The sequence below is a fragment of the Apteryx rowi genome, unplaced genomic scaffold, assembly GCF_003343035.1.
Source record: "Apteryx rowi isolate R43461 unplaced genomic scaffold, aptRow1 scaffold_1, whole genome shotgun sequence".
Lineage (NCBI taxonomy): Eukaryota > Metazoa > Chordata > Aves > Apterygiformes > Apterygidae > Apteryx > Apteryx rowi.
The window spans coordinates 7,559,574-7,580,748 of record NW_020447196.1 but is presented as its reverse complement, the minus strand read 5'-3'; the positions used below and the strand labels follow the sequence as shown (position 1 = coordinate 7,580,748).

General features: G+C 35.2%; 1 protein-coding gene across 3 annotated transcripts in view; it reads right to left on the bottom strand.

The window, feature by feature from the left end:
* CDH8 (cadherin 8) overlaps positions 1-21,175 on the bottom strand; it is a 154,132-nt gene that overhangs the window by 62,564 nt on the left and 70,393 nt on the right. For 2 of the 3 annotated variants that reach the window (XM_026058933.1, XM_026058923.1), the window contains exons 4-6: positions 20,314-20,433; positions 5,215-5,382; positions 813-1,000 (exon numbers count right to left, since the gene is read on the bottom strand). In XM_026058933.1, coding sequence (XP_025914718.1) covers positions 813-1,000; positions 5,215-5,382; positions 20,314-20,433 — 476 coding nt within the window. The remainder of the gene's footprint in view (positions 1-812; positions 1,001-5,214; positions 5,383-20,313; positions 20,434-21,175) is intronic. The other variant, XM_026058941.1, reaches the window with a different exon arrangement.

Below are 21,175 nucleotides of genomic sequence, written 5' to 3'. Positions count from 1 at the left end.
TTCTCCTTCCCCAGAAAATAATGCAAATTAAAAGTTTGTAATTAATGTTTCATTGACTTTACCATCCAAATTTTGTTCTAGAAGCTCCGTCTACCCCCCACTTTTCTGTATATACCTAGATGACCCTTCTGTTGCATACATGCAAATACCTCATCGTGCATATATCAAGACTGTACAAGCACCGAAAAGGCAACCATGTTGCAAGCTCCCTTAGGACCTGAATTTGCCGCTTCTACTCATTTGAAACAGTACGGATGTCCTTGATAAGGTTCACTGAAATCACTATTCCATTGAGCCAGGAGTGTTCAGCATGTGAAAAGGTGGAAAATTTAGTCTCTTGCACATCAGGTAATTTAAATAATAATCTATGAAAATGTTTTTTATCCCCCCCCAACAATATTTGACCAGCTATACAGCAAGTCAAATAACAGAGAAAAGGCATCTGATGAATAGTCAGCCCAGGTTTTATGAAAGTTTATACCACCAACAGAGCAAATTCCAATCCACTCTTTCCCCTTCTGAATCAAGGAGGCAAAACCTGTATGATCTGAGCATGTGAAGCAGTGGCTGGATCAGGAAGCGCAGACAAGAGCACCAATGCATTCCCAGCACAGAAAATACTTAGGGAGTCTCCTAAATGGCGATTTTGAGAGGCATGGCTAATACACCTCCAGTTCTATAAATTCACTGACTTGACGCCAACATCCACAGATAACAGAATCTTTTGAAATCCAGCGCGTACTCGCAGAGTACAGTCTGCTCGGCAGCTGTATGAACAATAAACAAACAATTTTTATAGAGATATCATTTACCTTTCTCACTCTAATAATGCCGTCCTGAGTTTGGACATCTGTAGTAATTTCAAATATATCCATTCCATCTCCTTCAATAATATCATAGGATGACTTAGCATTTTCTCCAATATCCAGGTCATTTGCTTTCACCCTTCCTATCGGTTCACCAAGAGCAACATCTTCCATTACTGAGAAGTGATACAGACCTTACAAATAAGAGGAAAAGACTAAACATTACATCCGATTCCAGTTTCTCTTGTGTTTTCTTCATTTGTTTGTGCTTCTCCAGAGCAAACTCTTCAGACATGCAACTGATACAAACCACATTTACACAAGCTATCCACTGAAAACAGCAAAATGTGCTCCATACATGGGAACACTCAGTATACTGCATGCGAATGTTCTTTTCCATTACGGTATTAACCTGTCTCCTGCTTGCAGGGATGCTCACTGCTGCCAAACATAAAATATTAAGCTACTTTCAACACAGAAAATATGCAATGTGTAATCCACTGCAAGACACTGTTGAACTTACCTTTTTATTTACAGACTTGCAGTCTATTTTTGATAAAATCCAGTTATGAAACTTTGGCTTTTACCTGCAGCAAACCACCAGAGACTAAAAACATGTCTTTTACAATTTCAGATCTTTACTGCTCTTTTAACTGTAATCCTTGCCTTTTAATTTGATCTGGACAGAATCTAATTGGTTTGGGATTTTGTTTCGCTTTTTAACTCCTCCCATCCCCCTTTTGTGGTAAGAAACTAATCAAGAAACATCTGAGGAAACTCCTGCAATTTATATCTTAAAGGAAGCAATAACTTTTCATAGTAATCATTACTGTATTTACTGTTTTGTTGTCTAACCATACAACAAACCGTCCACTAGAAAGCAGTATTCAAATCCTCAACATTTTTATTTTTTGTAATACTTGCTTCATAACTTATGACCTAAAATGTATCAAAAATCTATTTAGAAATTGCAGTATATTATTTTAGGTAAGCAGTTTATTAAGGAAAAGAAAAAAAAACATTTTTCTATTATACTCTCAGTCCTTAGCAATACTCTGAAAAACAGAAGACACATATATGCTGTACATTAGAAATCCTTTATGGAGTGCCTATTTTTATTACCTCTTGGTAATTTACACATATTGAAGCTATGGATAATAGTTGAGCTACGCAACTGCAGTACTATTTATTAGTTAAAAGAATTAAAAAAGAATTAAAGCTTAGCAGATGAGACTGTTATAAAATGATATAAATATTCTTTGATAAAGGTTCTGGACTTGTTTCCTTTCTTCACGGTTCTTCTAAGACAATATGTGATTTTTACTGTAATAGTATTTTTCTAAATATTTTTCTAAAGACAAAATGTTCTGAAGTTGCTGCTGTAACTATTTGCAGGCTGATTTCAGTGGCCATGGTTAAAAGTATGAAGTAAGGAAAGTATGTGTAATTTGCAAATACATACATTAGATACACATATAGTCTGCCCCAAAATGAAATAACTTCTTTGAAAGATGTTTTTCCTCTTCACTATACAGCCAAGATTCTGTACAGAAGTTATTCTCTTTTGATTGTATTAATTTCTATGTTTCTAGATTTAATTTATAAAGTGACATTTCCATGGAACACAAAATGTAACAGCAGTTTTACTTATAATTTACTTTTTTTTTCCTTTAATGTTTCCAGGCTAAATTATTAGAGATAATTTGGAGATCATCAAGATTCCTCAAGGATACTCATAATGGCTCACAAACAATGAGCAGCCAAAGCAATCAAATGCCTCAGGAGACTAAATTATGGGTTCATAATTTATACTGCTGTCCACACTTTGTGGTTTGACTCTCCCGACACAGTTGATTGCATTTTTAGATTGGTATTTTTCTCTTAGATTTATTAAGACAGTTTACAAAATACTGTAAAAAATGTTTTTATTATGATGCAGCTGACTTTTAAAAAAATTGCTCTTGAGAATTATGAATTGGCTTGTCAACATGTCATAGTTCAGAGCTGATCAAAAATCTACATTAAGCATCTTTGAAAAACCTAAGTTTTCACAGTCACACACAGTTCTTTTCAATATAATCCTATCGTAAACTGTTGGTTTAAAAACTTCAATGACTTATAAAATACCTCTAAAATGATTTCGGAGAGATCACAGAAGTAGTGAAAGTTCATCTTTCTCATTTCTAAAACCCAGGAGGCTAACACTCTTTGAAATCTAACCATAAATATACATTTCTGTCCTGCCTGGAAACAATAAACCGATAAAACACACTGCTTTCTGAGTTCATTACAATTTATTGTGAAAGCAGCATGTATTACATCTTATGAATTTCTATTTCTTCTGGTTAGGCTCTATTGTAAGTTTGATCCTTTCTTATTTTCCTTTTCAGACAAATGCAAACTGTGCTTTAACAGTGTAAAAAATGTTAAAGACTCGGGCAACTATTGTATAAGTTTAGAATCATGATTAATCTGTAATGTTATGCAGCATGCTATGAACACTTGTTTTAAAATGCAGAATTCGTAATAATACCCAGTTACAATATTTACTATGGCACAGTCTCATTAAATGCAAWAGAGAAAATATAAATATATATTACATGCAATTTTTTTCTAATGAAGTTGCATAATAGTGTTATAGCGGGATGGTTATGACAAGATGCTAGCTTGAATGCTGTGCTGGAGTGCACTGGATATAACAAGGTTATATACAAAGTTGCCTCGAAGACAGCAACTCACTCTTTGTTGAAGGAAAATTAGTCTAATTAGTCTAATTAATTTTCCACATAGCAAATATATTTCAGGGATTTGTGATGCAGTCTTACTCATGCTATCCAGTCAACATGTCACTGTATCCCATCTAGGGGAGAACAGATACGAGTAATCTGCACAGTMAAAATACATTTTCATCTTCATATGTATTCACTCCTCGGGCTTCCTGCTGAGACCTCCAGCAAATATACCAATTAGTACCAGTTGCGTTGCTGATTTTCTGATCTGCTTACCTGTCTCCTAGGGCCCGGACAGACACCATCAGCTTGTTTCCTACTGGCARGCAAAGGTTTTTTGACAAAGGAATTGCTGATACAAGTATAAAAGCCAGGTAAGCTGGCAAAAGTAGATCTGCAGTCAGAGATTTAGAGCTAGTGTACATTGCATGTATAAAAGAAATGTCYCTCTGCATTATGGTGATATGGTTCAGCCAGGAGTCTCATCTATAGATGTTCACATTGTTAAGGGAATTGTCATCGTACATTGAGAAACATTACTGCACAAGTGCAAGTAATGCAGTGTGATATGAAGTCAAGAAGTTATGCATTTCATCATATTTTATAATGAAAGAAAATCTTTTATTGTGCATAGAGTGCTTATCTGTTAAAAACCTTACTAAGATGAGCTAATAAGATGCATTTTTTTGCAAATAAGCTCTTACCTCTGCTTATTTACTTTATAATTCTTCTCTATGTGTATTTATATGTGTTTTTTCCAGACTACTGGGGAATATTTACCACATGCTGGGTAGTAGTACAAAACCATTTCACTCTTTGTGTCTTCAAAATAGGGCAAAAGTAGACCTTAAGTGATGCATATGTGAAAAAGAACTAATTTTACCCTAGGTGCAAAAGTAAAACTTGTTAAAAACCATGCTTATCAAAGAGTAATGATGATACAAAGTCTAGATGCGAACACTCTCCAACCCCAAAATAGATTTTTATTATTTTACAACTTCAATTTTTCAGAACAAGCTGGATAAAAAGATAAGTTTCTAATAGTGCATTAAAATGCACCTGTTCCAAATAAAATTGATCCAGTCATTATGTTCTTCCTTCATCCCTCTCCTTTTTGTCTTTATCTTTGAAATAGACTACAAAGCTTGTAGAGAAGCTCAGCAGGATACCAAATCATTTTAACCTAGCCCAGCAAGATATCCATTGGAACCACTGTAGTAAATATGGATTTTGAATTAAAGGTCAACAATTAACTAGACTCTGACTTATTTTCTTTATTTTCTTCACTCATACCTAATTATTCAAACCTTTATTTCTTCTATCAATTACATAYGTCTTTGAGCAGTGGTGTCACTTGTCTGCATCTGAGAAGGAAGCGCATACAAAAGCAACTAAAACTAACACTTAGAAACAATGGAAGTGAAAGCAAAATCACCCAAACAAATGAAAAAATCCTCAAGCCCTGCAGTGTGGACGTAAGTGGGATCACAGGGAAGACAGACGTGTGTACACTGRTGTGGACATAACAGCCTCTTTCCCAAAGCTCTTAATCAGGCAGAGGACTATTAATCTTTCTYTAGCAGCAGCTATGTATTTTTAAATTACATCACAAACCTAGGCAGTAAGATGATAAAAAAAGAGCTATAACACTTTCTTAGATAGGAGAAAATGCCACTTACTCTGTGCAAACTTAGGAGGATTGTCATTAACATCAGTGAGRGTAATCGTCACTGTCGTAGTTCCAGAGAGTCCACCCATATGTCCTCCCATGTCCTTTGCTTGGATGACCACAAAGTATTCTTCTTTGGCTTCTCTGTCCATGTTGGGAAGAGCTGTTTTAATTATAGCTACAATTAGGGGGGGAGAGAAGGAGGTGGAAAGAAAGGGATGGTCAGGTACAGATCCAAACTCRGTTTTGCAGGTATTTTTATTCTTACAGATACAGGTAAATATTGGTATAAAAACTGAACTGCTAAATGTCTGGTTGAGTTGCCTCTTAGAACCAAGGATAAAGAAGAATTTGAAATTTTCAGAAAAGTGTATTAGAGGTCTCAGAGGCCTACTTTGATTTAATTAGAAGTGCAATGACATTGCAGTCAAAAAYGAAAATTAATCAAACCTGTGACACATTTTTACAACTTTTTTCTTGATAAAACACTTTGGTTTCTGTCCTATCCCTCACAGAAATCAATTGTTTTCCCACAGAATTAAAAATGGAAGATGGCCTCATCRTAGACACAATCTGCAAACACTGTTAACTGTATCTGTCATACTAATTTTTTCAAATATTTTAAAAMCAAAATCATTATTTCATCTGATCTTGTATATAATGCAGGCTACAGATGTTCCCGAAAGTCCTAAATCAAGTGCCTAAACTTCTACTTGAGAATGACAGCTTGTCTTTCAGAACCTAGTCATCAATAATGCAAACAATTCCTACAGTCACTTCATTGCTCCTACTCCAGTAGGGCACCTTGTTGGACAATCTTGGTAGGTTGCTATCACCTACTTCATTAGGTTAGAAGTCTTTTCTTATGGAAAACTACTAGTAAAATGATCTGTAGTACATCAAAAYAAAAATGTCAGTGGGCTAGCAGGAAGTTCTCTGCAAGGGACAGTCCAGTTAAAGATATGGGGCCAAATCCATTGCAAGCTCCTATAAATTTCATGGGCATCTAACAGAAGAAATAATAAAATTTCTTTCTTTCCAATACTTGTCCATCTCTAATGCGCTATTATATTCACAGCATTCAGTATGGAAAGTGCAATACCAAACGTTTAATGGTAAATTTAGCTCACGTTTGTTACAGTCTAGTGATGTCCACCACAATAACAATAATAATAATAATAATAATAATAATAAAAAAAAACTAAAGAAGTCCGACAAAACCTTCTACATCTGGAAAACATCTCTAAATGTTAAATTGAAATATAGCCTTTTTTCTTTTAATCCTGTTTTTGAATCATATTTTCAACAAAATCATCTGTCCGTAAAAAGAGAGCACAAAGTTCAAGGTACTGAATTATCTTAGTGGTAAGTGAAGTGTAAGAGTGCCAAGGGATATCAAATCCACMATTACACTGTTTTTTTTAAACCATGGTGCTTGAGGGTTCTTATGAGGCATAAAGAAGAGTGYCTCTTTGCAGGTGTCTGTACTTATGGAGCTGAAGGACACTGTTTATGTGCAGACATTGACAGTARCTACCAAGTCTTTGGAAGTCATTAAAAAAAAAGTAAGAATTGTGTATCATATTGCACATTCATTAAGATTTGCATGTTCAGTAGAATGACCCAGTTCACACCCTGGATCATAAATACCTCTTCATGTGSTGGATCATACATTTCATTAGCTCTCACTCTATATTTATATGTTTTTTGTTAAAACCTGCCAAGATTTTATTAGATGTCAATCAATATTTATTTCAAATAAAATCTATGAATTTTGATTTCTCCATTAGGACTAGTGCAGCCTTGGAGACTTCAAATAGCTCTTTTTCTTGCACATAGTTTGGTTCCTATTAAATAACAGTGAGCTCCCTAAAAAAGATGCTCTTTGGCTGAATCGCCAAGATTATCTAATTCATCTATTTATGGTGAATAAAGAAATGTTCCTCATCTCTTTCATTATTACAGATGAATTTAAGTAGAATTTAGAATCCATTTTTCTTTAAGATTATAATATTGAGAACCTGACCAGACCTCCGCTTCTTGTCTGARTACAGAACAAAGCTAAGAACAAGGCAGCATAAGACATTTAGAATAAAGTCATACACTTGCTACATGAACCACCAAACATAATGCAATGGCAGTCTTGTAACCTGAGTTTTTGTAAGTAATTTTCCTAAAATATTATGGGTTATTGTCTTTCATATTTGAAAATTTTACAGAATATAAGTCTGGATGAAAAAGAAAGCTCTGTCTTATGTCTGTTACCACCAAGCCAAAATGATCTCTCGTTCCCAAGGAACTCAACAGACATCAGTGATTTTTCATCCCAGCATGCTGTAAGTGGGATTAGGAAATGATTAATAGTGTCAGGTAGCAGCAAGGCTTGGCCGCTCTGCAAGGAAAGGTGAGTCGAGAGCGGAGCGTGGTAATAAGGCAGGCGGGAGCAGTGACTTCGCCAACAAGGAGCCGGGATGCAGAGAGGCAAGCCAGGGTCAGGATCAGGTCCAGAGACAGTGGTCAGCATCACACACGATCCGGTGACCGCCCAGTAAGTTTGTAGGGACGAGGCAGCTCCAAGGGCAAGCCAGCAAGCTGAGCTGGCAGGTCCGGGTCCGGGTCCGAACTGAGGAAGAACAAAACCAGACCAGACATAGCTGCTGCACAGCTGCCACGCAGCACAGGCGGGAGCCAGCAGTACAGCCTAAAAGCAGCTCCCAAGGGACAGGAGGGCCGCTCCACTTCCAGCTTTCTTCACAACAGCTCTTATCAGTGAAGGAGCTGATCTTGGACTCAGTCAGCTAAACTCTTCAACTTAGCCAACTAAACCCCTAGAAGGGGTTGTGCCTCAGGGTGCTGACAAATATAATGTAATCTGGTGCTTGTAAAACTAATGAAGCATCCTTGAAGTAACTTTCACATCACTTCACTATTCTTCTATATCATCTAAGGAAATTATTTTTCAAAACGTTGAGGAACATACTTCTTTTGGAGCTCATATTTTGAATGAAGACGGGGAACAGCAAAATTCAGAAGATAAACATTTATCAGAGGTACTACATACAAAACACTTTTTTTGAAAGAATTTCAAAATGAAAATTTTGAAAGAATTTTCTCTCATAGCAGCCTGGGTATGGAGAGTAAATGATATTTTTTTCTAAAAGCAGTTTAAAGTTGTGACTGACTGGTCTGGACTGACTGGTTTACTATTCATGATTAATAATGATGCATTCTGCAAATAACTCTACTGCTATAAACAAGATGACTCATAAAAAGAGTGCTAATACAGAGAGGTATCAGAGTTGGGTCCACATCAAATTTTTTCAATAATAGAACTGATCCAAAGATCATTAAAAACTACTCTTTTCATTTATTTTCATGGGTTTTGAATTAAGCCTGCTCTAACTTTTTTTCGACTACTATTTTTGGCAGATAGTTCTTTCCCCTGTTGCTTCTTTTTTTTTTTAATCCTAGTTTACACAGTTATGCCAGACCTACAGATGCCTTGTGTAAGAAAACACATTTTGTTTCATGCTACTGTTTGAGATAAGTTAATTGCTTCAGTAAAGTGATAATTTTTCCCAGACATTTTCACATGTATTTTAATCTGTATCTTAATGTATGAAACACTCCACCTCTTGTCTCTGGTTTGAAAGAGATGAGGAAGATTAAAAAAAAATCTTAATCAGAATTTGTTTCCAATTTTAAGACATAAAATTATGTTTTTTTCCCATGTAAAGATACTAATAGAACCTGTTACTTCAACAGTTTTATACATATTCCTACCTGCTGTCTCAGCCCATAAACGATTTGCTGGGGGCTAAAAGTCAAAGACAAAGTCAAGTTTCAATTTTGAACAWGATAAAAAGATAGAAAGAAAAATAGTTTACTGTTTTAATTACTATTATAGGATCCAAAGGTTTTTAAACATCAAATACAACCGAATTACAAGTTTATTATTACCACCAGTACTTCTATGTTCAGTGTCTTTAGAACGGAGGACAGTAAGAGAACAGAAGCAACAATACCTCTTACAAACCAAATTAATAAACACAAAAAGCCTCCACGCCCATCTAAAAAAGTAATGTGATCAAGACAAAGACAGATAGAAAGTGTTATGTATAGAGAATTTTAACTTGCTGAAGGATATTTATTTGTCCTTTCGCTTTATTCACCAGTTCTCAGGCTGGACTCCCAGGAAATACTGAAACCTTCAAACYACTTTTAGAAGTCAGTTCAGGCTCACCAAATACTAACAGGCATCCAGCACACAAAACATTAACTCATTGAGCATTCAACCTACTCTACTTCAATTCAACCCAGAAACAAAATTGAGAGTAAAAACATAATCACTTCCAGCTTGCTATGAAGGATGAAAATGATATGTGCCAAACAGGAGAGTAGTTTAAAAGCTAGGAATGGGAATTACCGTAAACTAATGTAGGGCAGGTAGATGTTTGTTGGAAAATTGTATTCAGAACAGTTATCAATGGCTTAGTGTCAAAGTGGATAGATGGATGAAGTGGTTCATAGGGTTTGCTCTGCTTCTAGCATCATTCAATATTTTCTGAATGATGGAGGACAGGAAGAACTYATCAAGTCTTTCAGATGACACAAAGCTGGAAACAATTGCACGTAGTGGAAGACCACGACTAGAGTTCAAAACAATCTTGACAAATTGGACAGTCTAAAAAAGGAGGGTGCAACTCAGTTGGCAAGTAGAAAAGTATTTTGTGTGGGTGACACAATTAACTTCACAATTRCAAGACAAGAGATGACTCACAAGACAGAAAGGAATGTGGAATCAAAATGAGCTGTTAAAAATGCTCAAGTATTTTCTGAGGATGTATTAGCTAGTATGTTATATGTAAGAACCCTAAACTAATTCTTTCACTCCACTCAAACAGGTAAGGCTGCAGCTGGAATTGCGTGTCTAGTTTTCCCTATTGGAACTGACCAGGACTGTCCAAAGCAGCAAGTATAACAGCAGAAAGTCTTTGAGAAAATATTTGGTTTATGTAGTTTAGGGAAGTTTGAGGGAAGACTTTACGGCTAAGGAGGTAAAAATTACTGGGGGCTAATCTCCACTTTGACTGGGGATAACAGAAAAACAATGGACCTCAAATGTGAACCACAGAATAGGTTTAATTTGCAGAAAGAGATTTAGGTTAAACATTAGGGGAATATCTTTTTAGCAGAAAAGATAAGTAAGTGCAGAAAGAGAAAGCTGCTTGTAGAATTTTTAGTATTTCTATTAACAGAAGTTTTTAAGAACAGGTTAGACAAACATCTTTCAAGAATGAGGTGAGGTAGAGCTGATCTTGTTTTAGGGCAAGGGTACTCACTACATACTCACTTCAGGTCCCTTCCATACATACTGTCTAACAAAAGGCTTCATCACTAYGTCAGGATAAAATATTTCAGCAAACCTTAGTCCTGTGAAAACCCTCAATGGACTTGTAGTACAACCAGTGAASAGATACCTGCATCATAATTTGGCTAATATGCTCTGACTGAAGCTGGAAACATGAGGAAATGGGTTGGAGAGCGAAGAAATCAAGGAGTAACATCTCTCTTCAAAGAATGAAACCATGTCCTGTACTGGATGTTCCTTTTCTTTTTTTTTTCTTTTTTTTAAGTGGAGTTGCTTTTCCTAAACAGCTATTGGTGTCACACTGCTCAATAGCAAATAAAACAGCTGCAGAATGGGATTTACTTTTACAGTGGTCCTAAATGCACACACTGAGCAATTTGCACAATCTGCCTCACAACTTGRATCAGTTAAAATGCACCCCTGTGGACTACTTTCAAAAACCTATTTGGAAGAATATACACTGTCTCACGCTGAAAAGATCAGGGGAAAAGGAGCAATGTGTCATAGGCTGTAGCCAACGCAGAGGAAGAAGAGAAGCAAGCAGGACAACAGGAATGAAGATTTGTTTTTCACTTTTCATTTTCCTCTCCATTTTTTTTAAGGATCTCTTTATGGTAACACTATAAAACTACACAAAATAATTGAGAACATAGAACAAAACCAAGCAAGCAACATGCAAAGCTGGAATTTGACCCTGATGAGCCTTTCTTAAGCATCTCATTCATCTCGTACGTTTTGATGAAGAGTTCCTGCTATTTCAGCTTGCATGCTTTGGAACTTCCCCTTCTTCATTCTGGAAGAGCTAAGTAATTGCTTTGATCTACCTTCCGTGCTAAAATCTTGGTGGAGATTCTTATTAAATATAACAGTCATTTAGGGCCCACTCTCCTGTAAAGTCAATCTTGTAATTTCCTTAGAGAGCCACAAGATGCATTCTTTGTATCCCCATGAAGAGCACTGATTTCAGTGATGCTTTAGCAGCACATTACAACAAATGTTCACTTGGAGACCTCTGAAAAACCTGCACCATAATTCCTAAAAAAAGGAATGGATCGCTACAAACTTTCTTGAATATTAAAGAAAGTCTAATCCTCTGAAGAGATGGTACAGGCATATTAATTCACTATTTCTTAATTCAATTTACCCTTCATAAGAATCATAATCATTTTAATAAAAGTTATTATCATATATCACCACTTCTTTCTTAGTTTTAATACTTCTGAATTTTTATTTTAATAAGAAAGGAAAAAGATCTGCAGTCTCTRTCTAGATTGGCTAACTTTCTAAAAAATTATCAATTACAGGAACATCTGAACTACATTCAGATGTACATATATTTCAAATAAGAGCCATTAGCCACAGTAAAAATATTCACTAGGAGGAATTAAATACTATGTTATATAAGCATATCTGGAGTGATTCTTTCCCATTTTTGTGCTCTTAAGAAAGAAGCCAGCAATGTGCATGCTTTACCACCAGGTTTATTTTTACAAGTTTATAGGGAAGATGACAGCGCCTGCCTCTCTGTCAAACAAAGAGATGAAGGTCAAATATTGTTGTATTAAATCTCGTTTCTTGTATAACCTACAGTCTATCGTATCTTATTTTTCAGCCTTTATTGCTTCCATTTGTCTGTGTTTTCTGCTCATTATTTGATTTTCAAGTAGATTTTGCAAGTTTCCCATTGTATATAAAGACCACCTACATTTCACAACATATATTGTTCTTGAAGAATATCTAATGAGATTTTATTTTATAACATCTACTACAATACTGTCTTTTAATTCAGATGAACTTCTCTCTGGGTTTTATTGTATGGGAAAAAGTTTTCATCTATACTTACCAGCCATGCCTTTTTTCCCTGGGAACAAGATTTCACAGGCATAGAGGAAGGATCACCCTCACACCAACTGAGAATGAATGCAGTAAATAAGCATTTTGCACTGCATTTATAAACCTGCTTCCTTAGGATTGTATTTCTAATGATCCTCTAATATCCATAATTATACTGGACACTGTGGGGAAAGTAACTCTGGATGCTTTTTGAAATGTTTTCCAAATCTAGCTCTGCAGTTTAAATTCCTCTCTCTACTTCAGTCTATTGAAATAGAACATTATTTAACACAAATGTTGCCCCTGTTTTTCTACTCAACATAAGGAAAATGGTTAACCCACAACTACAMCACTAGTTTTCTAAAAAAATACAGGTATTGCTAAAAACCACAAGAAGCAAACAGTATCAGCTTTGTTGTTGCTATTATTATTAGAAAAATTTTAGAAGCAGATATAACACTATTCAAATGCCTGTCTTCATCGTAAGTCACTCATCCTTACCCACTACAGATCTTTACAACTGTTTGAAAACACCACCACACTGATTTAAAACTTCTTTTATTAATGAGAAAAGACAGCTCTTGCTGCTACAGAAGGATGCAATCCTACAGTCCTTATCCATAATATTTGCACCTCCCAATACCGATAAGTATTAAGACCCATTGAGATACCCCCTTTTGACATATTACGCACCCCCTGCAATTTATTGCACCCCCATGCCACTTATTACACCCCCTGCCACTTACTATGCCCCCCTCTGACATATCACATACCCCCTCCATTTCTTATCCAGATCGATATATCAAACCCCCTTGATAGGTCTGGAATTCAACAGGCATCAATGCCCCGCAATATTGAGAGCAATCCACGTCAATACCCTTCGATGCCTACCAATAGCAAAATCAGCCCCAGACCTAAAGCCAGAGATGCCTGTCGAGAGCCACACGTATCAATGGCTATTGGCAGGGATCGATACCGACAGGTACCCATAACTATCGGACCTTGTCCTATTGATCCCAAGGAGGAGCCATGGAAAGCGACAGGACGCAATCTCGAGAGGCATCGATGTGTACCGAGAGAGATCGATAGCTATGGATGTCGTGCCCTTGTGATACATATGGAAATCAAGACTCATCATGGCCTGTCAATATCAAAAATTGTCAATGTTTCAACACAACTGCTAAGGTTGCATAGTRTACTTAGTACGGCATGACAGGATAAGGTTTATACAAGTTTGTAGATACAGTACGTTATATTTTCAGCATTGCGTCTAACTTTTCCAAATTCCAGCTTTTTCTTCTTGCAACCAAAAAATGTACACAGATGCTCACATTTTGAAAGATGGCCCTGAATGGATATGATGAAATGGCTATTTCAATGGAAGTATCTTCACATTAACATTATATACAGTAAGAACTTGTTTATACTTTTCCCTTCAGACTGGGTGAAAAGTTTAAGTTCTTCCCACACTACTGCCAGTGTATATTACTTAGTGAATGGAAAATGCTTCTTTAGCTATKTAAAGTTATGCTAAATTAGTTATGTTAAATATTTGTATTTTCATTTTTGTAATTTTCCAGAATGACCAGGACTGAAATGATCTAGTACTGATATCTCATCACTGGGTTGCAGATTTAACAGCCATTCTTGATGTATGAAGTTCAGTTTTTACCCAGCTAAGTACTAATAGGCACTTGTCCTAAGCAGTTTTTAACTCCATCTTTACAGCATATGTTACTCCTTTGTGCATTATAAAGGTGAGTCTACACAGAAAACTGAAAATGTGAACATATCACATGTYAACTCGAGTCTTTTAGTCCTATCCAGATTGCATCAAGTGCTGTCAAGGCAGAGCTGAAGGTACTGTAAYGGAAGCAACCGAGTATGAACTCCGGAGGTTCCTGCACGTGCTGAAGCCTATTCTGTTTCATCAGTAGCAATGATATTGCTCTCCACGCTGCACAAATCTACCCTCTGTATGCTACTGCACCCACTTTCATTCTTGCTTAGGAAAATGAACGGAAGTAAAGCTAGAGTTCACACACCTCACTTGCTATGCCACGACAATGTCCACCCCTCCCAGTTCATACCTCTTAAAATTATTTCAGTTAAAATTAGTTAACTGCAACTAAATCTACAGTAATTGGCAGAGTTATCACAGCAACAGTAGTTGACAGAATGAATTAGAAGGCAGTAGTTCAATCCAGGCTCTGACTAATGTAGAATACATTCTTTCTCTACACTAATACCACTAGGTTTTAAACCTAAACTATTTAGAAACTGAGCTGTTTAGAAAGACTCTGTTGAACATGACTTAGTTCTTTTCGTAAGAAGCTTATTACTTTCCCCTTACAGTTGCACATTACTTCTTGTATTAAAACTCTGTTTTCCCGTCTCTCTCTCTAGTTTGAAAATGTTACTTTGTTATTTTATCAAAAGTAATTACAGAAACAGTCTCTGTGCCTCTCTTTTATTAACACCTCTCAAATATTTGTACAGTGATTTCATATCCTCCTTTAATCACCTCTTATCTAGTTTATACAAATTAAGTTCAATCAATTTCTCATTATATGTCATATTCTTTAGTCTCTCTCACCTTAGCTATCTTGCTTTGAACTTTCTTCAGAATTTCAGTAGTCTTTTTTATGGTGATGGGTCTCATCAGTACAACATACAATATTTTGAGGGCAGTTTGAGTAGTTATTGATGGGCAGGATTACTAATAAACCGGGCATTAACAACTAGATATAAGAAATAGTCTGTAACATCACAGAACTGTCTTTAACTCAAAGGTTGCTGTCATTTATCCTGTTGTTATCATATTTGTTTTTATTCTGCTGTGCTACATTTCAAGGCCTAGATGAAGGAGGATAATAAAGACTGTAAATTAAAAGAGAAGATTCAGGACTGCCTTCTGCTGAGTGCCATTTTCACCCTTCCTAAGCCTACTCATTTATGTTCTGATTTCARAACCACAAGGTATCTCAGATGCAACAGTGTGGTCCAGAGGGGGCCAACCACCAAACCATTTAGAGCTTTGTTGAATAAAGCACATGCAATTTCACCTGGAAATTAATGCTGAGAAATATTTTTGCATAGGTATAGAAAAAAAATCAAATTTTCACTCTCCAATGAAATATCCACATTCTGTTAGAAGAGTGCTAAGTTTTCTAGATCTTCTGACTCTTCTATTTTCATCTCAGATTTATTGAATCAAACTTTGGCCATTGTACCCAGTGACCTTATCCAAGATGGCAGCTTTAAAAATCCATTTTTATACACATATGGTAAGGGTTTATGTTTTAATAATAGAATGAGTTTTCCAGTAGAGTAAGATGTTTGGCTTAATTTGTCTTGCCCATGTAACTGTATTTCAGCTATGTGTAGGAACGATATTATTTAAGTAAGTTCATATGAAATGTAAATAAGTCAGACACAGCTGAAAATGTATTTTTTCTGCCATTCCTATATTGTAGAACACAGTGTCATTTCGCATTATGTTCCATTATGATAATCTTATTTTAAAGCTGACAGTCGTGATTTAATATCGTTGAAAAATCTTAAAAGTGAGAACTGTACTTTAGCTTCTTTTAGCAGCCTTAAGAAATCCCTTCCCCCAGCATTTTGATTGTCAGTATTTGGATTGTGAGAGAATACATACAACTTATATACCTTTATAAATAATACACACATGACTGGTCAGCAAATCTGACATCAGTCAGTCAGATGTAACAATAATGATTTATGGAATATATTTTAGTTCACTGTGAGTTACATTACTAATCTGATGTCATCTCATTATATGTTGAATCTCCCATGGAAAATCTGAATCTGCATTTTTATAATGTATTATTTATTTTTACTCTCTATCAATGAACCAGTGATCCTATTAAAATTCACCTATGGAAAGGGAAAAATAATTATATCCAGAACAAGCCATCAAAAAAAACATTTACTCCAAGCCATATTCATAGCACTGAATGAAAAATAAATTCTGAATTACCTTCTTTCATGTACCTATAACTCATACAACAGAATTTGCAAACTGGAACTACAGAAGTACTCTACATATACGCATTTTTCATCTAAGGTAATGGAAAATTATTGTTTTATAGGTCAYTTACCAGTACTTACTTTTGTGCACCTAGCATTACAGAATTGTTTCACCAAGGAGGTTGAGAGTAACGTCTTAGTTGCAACTAAGAATGTGGTTCAAAGAAGGACTAAACCTGGTTAATATCAAGATAGCAGAAAAATTTGCTGAAAACTGCTGCTGGTAGCTGCTCAGATCTAAATCTGCCCTTAATTTTTAAAAAAACAAAGTTAATAAAAGGCCAGTCATTTAGCTCTAAAGAGCTGAACTTAAACCTTTGATACTCTCCCATGATTGAAGGAAAATCTAAACATTTTTAAGGCGATCGCTTTAACATATTCTATTCCTTAAAACAGTGATACCATTTGCGGAAAAACACAATTTTAGATGTAATATTTGTCTTCAGCATCAATTCAGTCTCAAACATATTGAAAAGATTTTCCATTTAGCAAGGGCGCATGACAATGTAATTATAGAGAAAAAGCACTACCCTATTTGGAGGATCACCTTCATTTTTCTTTTGTTTTTGACAAGACACTATCCTATGTAGCTCTTCTGATTTAGCTTGCAGACTGTCACCATAGTATTTGAACCTCTTCCCCACATTAAAACTTTCACCAAGGTTCCTAAGTACTAAATACAAATGTGCAAATAATGTGTTTTTCTAGTTAGTAGGAAAAAAGTATTAGGCAYGATGACTCACATTGCTAAGATTGGATAAATATATATATATATAAAATCAAACATCGACATTGTTTCTGTTTGCTTTGGACATTTTCTGTTGTTAAAATGCATCTTCCATTCTATCTGTTTGTGTTAACAACCATACTAWCCAAATTATAAAGCTGCTAAACTAGTGTGCATATTTTATGTATCACTACCTCTAAAAGGTGAAATATGCAATGCCACAAGCTACTGGAAAATTGTAGCTATCTTAATATATTATTATTGACTTTTTGAGGCTGCATGTAACAACCCAAAATACTCTCTGTGGTATGTAATAAGCATTATCATACCTTTGTTCCAAAATTCTTGTATTACCAAGAAAATCTGCTGCATACTTCTTCACATTTTTCTGAAATCAACACTTCTCTTCAGAAGATCCACAACAATCTTTTTCACCCTGTACAATATATGGCTGCAGTTTCTACAGGAATACTTGTATCTGGTTTGCTTAATTATTAGATTTTATGTATGTTTCTAGTTTACATATTCTAGACAACAAATCTATGCTGGGGGGCTCTATATGATTTGACATTTAAGATGGCTAATAAGTTTCTCTAAGTGAATGAAGAACAAAGACAAGAACAAATTCAGCAAATGTGAAAATATCAAGTATTATAAATAATGAATAGAACCATCTGATATCATAGAAATAACTGCATACTCTAAACTGAGAATAGGCTTAAACTATTCTGTGTGTAGCCATACAAGTAGTACTGTAGTTACACTACAGATGAGGGCCATTACATATAGATGGCACAGAAAGAGAGGATGGCCCCAGTACACAAACCCATTCAGCTATATTGCTTTAGAGAAGAATGTAATCTATGTCCTACATAGTTCTAGAAAAAGGGGGAATCAGAAACCACTTATTCATTCAGAAGCAGCTCCGGAATATGAAGCCACATACTCAGGAACTGTGGCAAAGCCATAGTTGAATTCTTTATGATTAAATTCTCTTTAGAAACTAACATGTCATTTTCCTGCTAACTGAACTGCTACTCAAAGGAATATTGATAACTAGAAATGAAGGTAGGAGGGGGAATTTAATGCTAGTGAAACAGAAGAAAAATCACGATTTTCAGGTTCACCAAAAACCTTTGGAGTTTTCTCCGGCTATCATGATAATGGAAATCACTTTCCTAGGTGATGAATGGTTATTTCACTGGATTAAGCATAAGATTTTAACGCAATACAAATAACAAACCTGAGTCAAATTAAACAGTTTTTTAGGTTTGGAATATTTTCTTTAAGGCTATTTTGTGTGAAGGAAGTAAAAATCTTCTCTCCTGGTGGAGGATACACTTCTCAGCTCCTATGTGAAAGCTTATGACAACAGCTAAAGGACTGTAAGTATGTACTTCATGAACTTCYCTTGTAGAAACCAAGAAAACGGTGACAGAAAGAGCCTACATCTAACCTATCCTTTGATTAATGATGTATTTTATATGGCATATTTTCTAGTGGTTTACTCAATCTAAATTCAAGTATTCTCAGTTATTGTAACTCCACTGCTTTCCTTAAAAAATGATTTTACAGTCTTAAAGGTATCACTCCTGGTTATTTTTTCCTGATATTCAAACTAAGAATTTGTTTATTGCATTTTATTCCATTACTCTTAGAGTATTTCTTCCTCAGCAACAGTGAACTGTTTTCTTTTTGTAAGATTCTTGTGTCTGAGGATGAGTCCATATTAGATGTTGCAAACACTGCAGAACCAATACAGTTAACTCAACTCATTACTGCACACTATCATTTGTAATATAAAGAAAAACCAAACTGTATATGATGGTCAGGAATCTATTCACAGATATGATCTGTAAGAAATCAGCCAGCATGAAGTAAGGGGCTTCAATGATAACCCACTTAACATGCTTATTTTTGAAGTAAGCTACTGTGTCTTCCATTGTGCTGTTAGAGTTATTTCTTGTAGATCTCAGATTTTTATATGAAGCATAAATTAAAAAATGAATCACTTTCCAGGGACTGCTTTCATACTCAGACAGCTTTCCTTCAACCAGCGGAAAATACTTTAATGGAGTGATCCCACTTATCCATATACACTTTTTATCTAAGGTCCCTGCAAATTAAGGCATTTCTGGGAAAATGAAATAATTCCTCGCATGCAACCTCACCACGTCTGAAAGAACTGTTTAATGTTAGTCAGAAAACTTAGGACACTAAGTTTTGTTGTTGTCAGAAACATCCTTCAATAATTTCTCCTAGCATTTCTTTCATAATTTTGTTAATCTGCATGAGTGTGATATGTTTTACTCACACTTTACTCCTTTATGGCAGCATAAATTCAGGTGATTTTAGTATATTTTAGAATGAGTTATACTTTTCTTCTCCTTAGGAGATCACAACTGTTTAAGTTTCAGTGATTAAAAGCATCTTCTAGTAACAGGTAAAAGAATATAAAAATAATATCAAATCATTTAAAAAAACCATTATCAAACATAACTAAATGAATTTGCTGCAAGTACAACATATATATAACAAACAAAGAGGGAATGGATTTATTGGCACTTCTTTCAGATGATTCACTCAAGGCTTTAAAGCCACAGAGAAATAAAGACATCTTAAACGCATGCTAATAAAACTTCCTACCACCACTCAGTATCAGTTTCTTTCTTTCCCCAAATCTTTTCAATCAAGAAAGAAAAACCATTTTTAATGAAAACACACAATATATTCACTAAAATTCCCAAGTTAGGCTGTACATTCTTTAACTGGATATACTATAGTCTCATGTTGAAAATCGTATTATGTTCATTAAATCCATCCAGCCAAGTCTTTCAATCCCTAATCAGTTGTAAATCACACAGCACTTCCACTACCTTCAGTTTTGCTTCAGCAGTTTCTGTAATACTAGTGTCACCATTACTTGTATTATTGGTAATACAGATTTTTCTTTGTCTTTTCATGACCAGATTCTGATGGGATACAAATGAGACGTGCATTACAACTCAGTTATGCTGAAAGATATCTACTTATGCTCCCTGTTTAAGTATACGACATGAAATATGTAAGAGGTGCAGTCACTTGTGTAAATATAACCCAGAGATTCATAATTCAGGGTCACCTACCTGTATGTGGCTCAATAGAAAAGTAAGGTTGTCCTTCCAGAATGCTATAAACCAGCTTAGCACTATTTCCATAAACTGGATCATCTGCATCTGTAGCTGTTACTTTAGTAACAAAGGTGCCTAAACAAAAAGAATATATATAATTAATATTTAAACTCTTACTAGAAATTTACATAATTGTTATTTATAAATAATTTGAAACAATAAATAATTTCCTTGAAACTCTAAAGAAATTTGTGAGGTTTATTACAATAATAAAAGAGGAAAAATCAGCAGTAATAACTTAAAACATTACTTTTACGAAACAAAACATTTTCCTTCAAGATGATATATGCCAGCAGACCAAATTTCGGGGTAAAGAAAAACCATTTTAGTAGCTGTATATTTAATGTTTCTTTGTAGAATGCATTTAAAGCTACCTGATACATCTGTACAAACTTCAAGCATTTGCAAATGAATCATATCAAAGGGATATGAAATACAAGGTTAATAATACAATATAATATGTTGCATTTAAGATTTGCAAAATCACATTTGAAAGAACCTTGCCAAGTTACAGCAATTGCATAGAAAAGCAATAATAAAAAGGATTCTTTTTTTCTTCCCTTGGCTTTCAGCCATAATAATGGTTTGATGTGGCCAGAGTGAGAGAGTCAGGGCAACAGCTATTGTCTCTGAAATGAGTCTCTGCCACTGAGGGGTCCATGGTCTAGCCAGAGTTATACATTCCATAGTCGTCTGAAGGAAAATAAAAAATTGAAAAAATTGCCCATTTTACTTCTTGGGCAACRTAGCACATACTGTTTATGTAATAAGCAAAATCAGATAAAATTCAGTAGGTTAACCTTGCTGCAGAGACTTT